The sequence below is a fragment of the Drosophila ananassae genome, chromosome XR (genome assembly GCF_017639315.1).
Source record: "Drosophila ananassae strain 14024-0371.13 chromosome XR, ASM1763931v2, whole genome shotgun sequence".
NCBI lineage: Eukaryota > Metazoa > Arthropoda > Insecta > Diptera > Drosophilidae > Drosophila > Drosophila ananassae.
This window is the reverse complement of record NC_057932.1, coordinates 4,131,042-4,137,837: the sequence shown is the minus strand read 5'-3', so window position 1 is coordinate 4,137,837 and position 6,796 is coordinate 4,131,042. Positions and strand designations below refer to the sequence as shown.

Genomic DNA, 6,796 nt, shown 5'->3' with positions numbered 1-6,796 from the left:
ACTTGCATCGGTCAGTCGGTCATTCTTCCCGCTGATATGCTGATTCTGCTTTTGGCGCCGTCTACTAGTGCTGGGTTAATAGGTTGGATATAGTTTTATGCTTATTACTAATTGTTTATAGGTGAGAAAATTGGTTAGTGGGTTTGTATATTGCGACATGCTAATGCATATTGATTGGATCAAATTACTAAGTGTGCATATAGGGTAGTAGGTCTTGGCACTAGGTGGCAACAGTGTTCTCAGATAATGGAACGCAATTCAAAGGAGAAGTATTTAGGACGCTAATGTGGGAGAATAGGGTGACGCAGGTTTTCACAGCGGTCCATTCGCCGCAGGCCAATGCGTCGGAAAGGGTGAATAGGTCCGTCATTGCAGGATCAGAAGGGACGTACAAGCTCATGAGAGAGCTAGGTATCATGGAGGACAGCGAAATCAGGCTGTCCAAGGAGGACTCGTTGGAGGTGGCACGCGCTCAAGCGCAGAAGGCCTTAGCGAGGCAGACGGAGAAGAATGAAAGGCTTTATAATGTGCGTTCCAGAGAGGTTGCATATCGAGAGGGCCAAGAGATCTTCAGGAGAAATTTCAAGCAGAGTAACTTCGCTGTAGGATACAATGCCAAGCTTGGGCCTAGGTATGTTAAAGCAAGAGTTCGGAACAGAACAGGAAGGGCTACTTACGAGCTGGAGGACATGCAAGGGCGAGCGATAGGTACCTATCATGCCAAAGACTTGAAGCAGTAGTTCTCGCTTCCGCGGTTTAGCTAAACAGGATCGTTTGAGACCCTGTTCTAGCTCTTGAGAAGGGGGCATTTTGAAACGTCGGCGATAGTGCGACCGGGGTGGCACCCCGGGGGGGTGCGGTGTTTCAGCCTTTTTGGCAGCCCGATCGCGTAATAGGAACCTATTCAGCGGCCCTACTCAGTGCGAGCAAGGAGAAGCATCCGGAAATTTACGGACAACTGCAGCGTAGTTTTACCCGCTGAGGAATCATCGTGCTGGCGGAGCTGGCGCAGGACCAGCAGTCATAGAGAAAGAAGGCCACAAGCGGCCGTTTGGTGGTGTACGTGCAGCTCAGACAAGGCAGGTCGCGGGTCGCAGAAGCGAGGTGAGTCTTAAGGCTAGGTCATGGTTGTGCGAACCTGACGTAGGTGTTTTCGTTTAGCTAGGTCAGGGGTATCAGCGTGCAAGCAAGACCCCTAGTGGCAGCGAGGCGTAGTGCGAACAACGCTTGACCAGAAAAAAAAGAGAAGAGCGGGTCACGGTTGCGGCGCGAATCTCGCAGTCAGGCCGCCCACGAGGCGAGGCTGAGGAGAGTCATCAAAACCAAGTAGTAGCTGGAAACACAGTGAGCTCGACCTGAGTTGAAGCAGTCGGAGCGTTCGCGACGCTTTAAGGGGCGCTCCGCCGGAGATTCGGATAGGGTTCGGCCCTAACCTCACAGGAGTCGCCGTGAAGTAGGCGCCATCCTGGAGTAGTGAAGAAGGACGGAGTGCTGGCGGCGCTTTAAGCAGCACCCCGTCGATCGTAGGAGCCGCCGTGCAATAGGCGTCATCCTGGAGGAGCGAAGCAAAGGACGGAGTGCTGGCGGCGCTTTTAAGGAGCACCCCGTCGAACGGAGGAGTCGCCGTGAAATAGGTGAATTCCTATAGGAGCAGTAACGGAAACGAAGCGCTCGCGGCGCTTTCAAGGAGCGTTCCGTTATTCGGAGGAGCAGCCGTGGACTAACTGTCGGCCATAGAATAGGGAGCAGGGACAGGACGCTTGCGGCGCTTTCAAGAATCGCTTTGTCGATCAAGAGAGTGGAGAGACTCGACCGGCTGATGGCCTAACGGTGCCGGGAGCGGAGAAGAAGAATGGCTGTATGTATTGTTGTTGGCATTGTTAACGAGTTAGGCAAGGGCCCTCCCGAATTGCATATTTTCCCTTCCAGTCTCGAGTAGTGGAAGCGCTTCAACGACTCGTCGCGGATACAAAAAGTGAGTAATCTCCGATCCATGCCAAGCCAGTTGAAGTGATACGGAATTCTCCGATCAATATTTTTCCTCGTTTTCCGAGTTCCAGCCCAAGAGGCTTCACCGGTTAGACAGTCAACCACACGCGTGTACTTTATAGTAGCGCTCTCTTAGCAAGTAAAATACTGTGTCATGAAATTGAACGCGAGTCCGCAAATCCTGCCAAATCGAATATACATTTAAGTTCACAAATCTGTAGCGATAAGATATTATTAAGCATAGCCAGAAGGAACGCATATTGAAGAATTATGAATATTTAGGAAGCTAGGTTAAGGATGTTATCTAGGATTTTAAGGTCTTTTCGTAAGGAATAAAAATATTAAGTTTATAATGGAGTAAGAAAACATAATTCGCCGCGTTTGATTTGCCATCGCCCTGCCATTAGCCTAGGCCATGTACATTCTCGGGGATCCCCGAAAGATCCCGATAAGCACTGTTCACAGGAGCCTGAGTTCGACCTACGCGGTTCGTGAGGTCACGCACGCAACATATTCGACATAATTTATGATTCCCGAGGCAGCATCGAGGGGAGAGGAGGGGGTGTTTCAGAACCTACCCACTAGCCGGCGAGATCTGGCCGGACACTGCGTGCAACCCCTTCCTCTCGTCCGATATATCCAGAGATGCCACCTCACTGTTCGTTACAGATGATGTACTTAGAAGTTTGAATTCCGATAGAAGTTTTGATTTGGTAACCACTTATCTTATACCCTGTATGTTTATGATATGTGTTGAGCTATCAGCGTTTTGATAGCGGCCGAATTAATAGACCAGGTTCAATTTTACAAATCAATTTATTATGGGTCAATTTAACCCCAAAACAAATTCCGCGGCCGGTCCAAAACAATGCCGAATTACAAGTGCCAAACCCTAAGAGCTTGCGCAGAAGCTCCACCAAAGCTCCCAAACTGCATGCGCTACAAAAGAACAACAAAGCGCATGCGAATCTGGGAGAAACAAAGAATATGGAGCAGCTGATAACGGGCAATTAGTGGACCGCTGCGGCTGGTTACACTGAGAGAATATAAATAGAAATAATTATGATTTTTGATGCTGGCACAAGTCCCAACATCATGCACTTTCGTAGCCTCGTCGTATCACGTCGGGGTCACCAAATGTTGAGCTATCAGCGTTTTGATAGCTACCGAATTAATAAAGAATCCACAATTCAATTTCAATTATTTTATTGGGTCAATTTAACCCCAAAACAACGGCAGCGGCCGATCCCAACAAAACCGAATTACAAGTACTAAAACCTAAGAGCTTGCGCAGAAGCTCCACCAAAGCTCCCAAACTGCATGCGCTACAAAAGAACAACAAAGCTCTAGCGAATCTGGGAGAAACAAAGAATATGGAGCAGCTGATAACGGGCAATTAGTGGACCGCTGCGGCTGGTTACACTGAGAGAATAGAAATAGAAATAATTATGATTTTTGATGCTGGCACAAGTCCCAACATCCTCCCCCCGTTGAATTCCATCTTTCAACAAAAAATCCTTAGGGGCATGGGACAGCTTCATCACATAATATTGCTGATGATCTCAAGGTCCATAATTCTCAGTTGCAGGCTGCCGTGTCCATCCAGATCCAGAGAGCGCTCGAGCCAAGCGTCAACAGAGTGGCGAGAGTGGAAGGAAACTTCTTTCCGAAATTGCGCGTAGGCGCACCTTTCGATTGCAGGATCGGGAGCCTTCACGGCTGGAGCAGCAGCCACCTTGGCAGCTGCAGACGGCGGCAGCAGCGATGCGGACGACCTCCCCCCATTGGAAGGGTGCAGGCTAGAGTCCAGACTGGAGTCAGACCTGGGCGCTGACTTAATCGGCAACGGTGGCAATAAACCAAATCCCGGGCCAGATGCGGGATTAAGAACAGCAGCTTTAGAAAATCCATCGCAGACAACTGCCAGATGCGATGTGGAAATAGCGACCACGGGGGGAGCGGTGGATAGCAGGGGCACTGATGAGACGCAATTGGACACGTCCTGGCTATCGTGATCCTTGTTCAGGTTTCGCTCCAATTTAAAAACCTGAGAACCCGATGGGATGTCGCAGTCCAGCGGGTAATCCTGACTGCATGAGCGACGCTTTTCCAACAGACCATCCTGCACCTTCACCACCGCTATGGTTGGTTCTGCCATTGACGAAGCAGTGGGACCATTGGGGCCGTCGAGACAAGTGGAGTGTGCAGGTACCCTCATGGAGTGCTTTGCCATTCCCACCTGAATGTCAAAGCGCACATCAGCGGCAAGCTGGGAGAACTTCCAGCATAATTCACTCCCAACTTCAACAGAGCTCAATCGCTCTAACTCATCCTGGAGTGTGGTAAATTTCTTGCGCAACGCAATTTCCAACGGCTCCAGTACCATGATGGTCAAATCTTCCTTCTGAACTGCAGCCTTGACCTTGTTATGCAGGGCTTCCATCTCCTGGTAGGTCACCTCTGCTCTTCGCCGCAAAAGCCTTTCCCTGCTTGCAGGAACCGAGGCACTAGCTACATCTCCAGACTCCATTATGCAATTTGTTTTTGTGCAAGGTGCAATGCAATGGAAACAACAGCAACAAGTTTTCCTTTGCAAGGTTTCCTTTAAGCACTTTAATGATCACAAATCAATTAGAGCGCGATCACGTCGGGGTCACCAATGTTGAGCTATCAGCGTTTTGAAAGCGGCCGAATTAATAGACCAGGTTCAATTTTACAAATCAATTTATTATGGGTCAATTTAACCCCAAAACAAATTCCGCGGCCGGTCCAAAACAATGCCGAATTACAAGTGCCAAACCCTAAGAGCTTGCGCAGAAGCTCCACCAAAGCTCCCAAACTGCATGCGCTACAAAAGAACAACAAAGCGCATGCGAATCTGGGAGAAACAAAGAATATGGAGCAGCTGATAACGGGCAATTAGTGGACCGCTGCGGCTGGTTACACTGAGAGAATAGAAATAGAAATAATTATGATTTTTGATGCTGGCACAAGTCCCAACAATATGATTATCTTAAATTTTTTGAAAATTATCAGAATTTTCCTTTAATATGGATATTTCTGCACCTGTATCTAGTAGAAAAACTAATTCTTGTCCTGTTGCTGCGTTTATGAAACTAACGAATGTACTTTGACTGAGATTTATAGTGTGAATTTTGTTGTTTTTTACTGACGTGTATTTAAAGGTGTTTGGGAGTTTTCCGAATTCGTTTGGGCTGTCCTAATATTGTTATTTTGGTTATTATTATTATTACCTTTATTATTGTTATTTCCCCCACGGCTATTTCCGCCGCGGTTGTTTCCACCAAGGTTATTTCCGCCGCGGTTGTTGTTTGTGTAATAACTGTTATTCTGGTTATTGTTATTTCTGTAGTAACCAGTGTTTTGATTATAACCGTTATTTTGGTAATATCTGGTATTATTATAATTACCTCGATTATTACCTCTACCGCGATAATTGTTTCTGAAATTATTACCGCGACAATTATTTCCTCGTTGGGTGTATAATATTGAATTGGCATTACCTGTCATTTCAGTACTGCATTGTATATACTTTGTGACGGCTTCATTCATAGTTACGAAAGTGCCTGCTTCCAATATTGTTTTGAGGCGGCCATGATCACAGTTTTTAACCATTGTGGTGATGGCCTCCTTGGTACTGAATTTGTCAGCGTGTTCGGCCGATAGGCCTTCGTCAATGTACGAAGCTTCTAGGAGTTTTCTTAAGTTGTCTATTTTCGTCGTGAATTTTTCTGCGGTTTTGCCTTTTTGGGTTGTTTTTGCCATTTTGGCTTTAATTATGTCAGATGTTTCTCCGACTATAGTGTCTTGTAGTTTTCTGATTCTTGCTTCTATTGTTCTTTCATTTTGGACTCTGTATAAAGTTGATCCAATTATTTTGGATTTAATTACTTCTACAGCCAAATTCTCGAATGTGCCTTTCGTTAGGTTAACTAACTTCAAAGCTGTTACAAATCTTTGAAGGTGTATCCTTTGCCCGTTAAATTCAGGGTTGGCATTCGATATTTCTTTAATGTATGTCCTTTGGGCAATGCTCTCATCAGCCATTGTGGTTGGGTTTAATTCTACAATGCTGTCGTTAAATTCAGAGTCGGTCAAGTCTTGGTCTGATAATTCAGATTGAATAAGGAGTGCCGGGATCGTAAGGTTGTTAATATCTCTTTCTTCTATTTCTTGTTGGTTAATAACTTCTTTTAATTCTGGTTCGTCACCAGCTTCAATTGTTATTGAAGCATTGAAATATCAAGCTTGAACCTTTCTTTAATAGATGTTAAATTAGATCTTAGTCTGATCAAAAACTTTGATACTCGAGACCAGTGATCTGGATTTAACTCTTCTCTGTGTTCATATATTAATATTCGAGCTTCATTAAAGCATTTAACTAATATTTCCACGTGTTTATTGACCGTTGTTTTTTGTATCGGTCTATTCTGGGTTAGTGACTTATGCGATTTGTCGAATTCTGCTTTAATGCTTTTTAGTTCTTTCGAAAATTCATTCCATTCCATTATATTATGGGTATAGATTATCTTTTAGAAACCATCATAACAATCGTTCTACGTAAAATTGGATGCTCGTCTATTCTTGATTTCACTAGCACACCCGGAATTGTTGTTAATATTCCTTTTTATTCCTTTTTGGGTTGCGGTGCAGTGAAACAATGGTGAAACATAGCAATAAAATGTTTCTATATAAACTCATACACACTAAATGGGGTTGTTGATACTAAATGCTGGATTCTTTCATTGAAATATGTGTTGTTTATGGATCTTTGTGTATTCATGCT

At 45.3% G+C, this 6,796-nt stretch overlaps 1 protein-coding gene across 1 annotated transcript; it reads left to right on the top strand.

Annotated features, from left to right (window-relative positions):
- The first annotated feature begins 284 nt into the window (after nt 1-284).
- Nucleotides 285-740, top strand: LOC123257615. The gene has a single exon (XM_044717367.1). The coding sequence runs from the start codon at nt 285-287 to the stop codon at nt 738-740; it is 456 nt and encodes a 151-aa protein (XP_044573302.1).
- The last annotated feature ends 6,056 nt before the right edge of the window (nt 741-6,796 follow it).

Bases quoted from the DNA above. Each gene is read 5' to 3' on its own strand.
- LOC123257615 (XM_044717367.1), top strand. From the start codon at position 285: ATGTGGGAGAATAGGGTGACGCAGGTTTTCACAGCGGTCCATTCGCCG.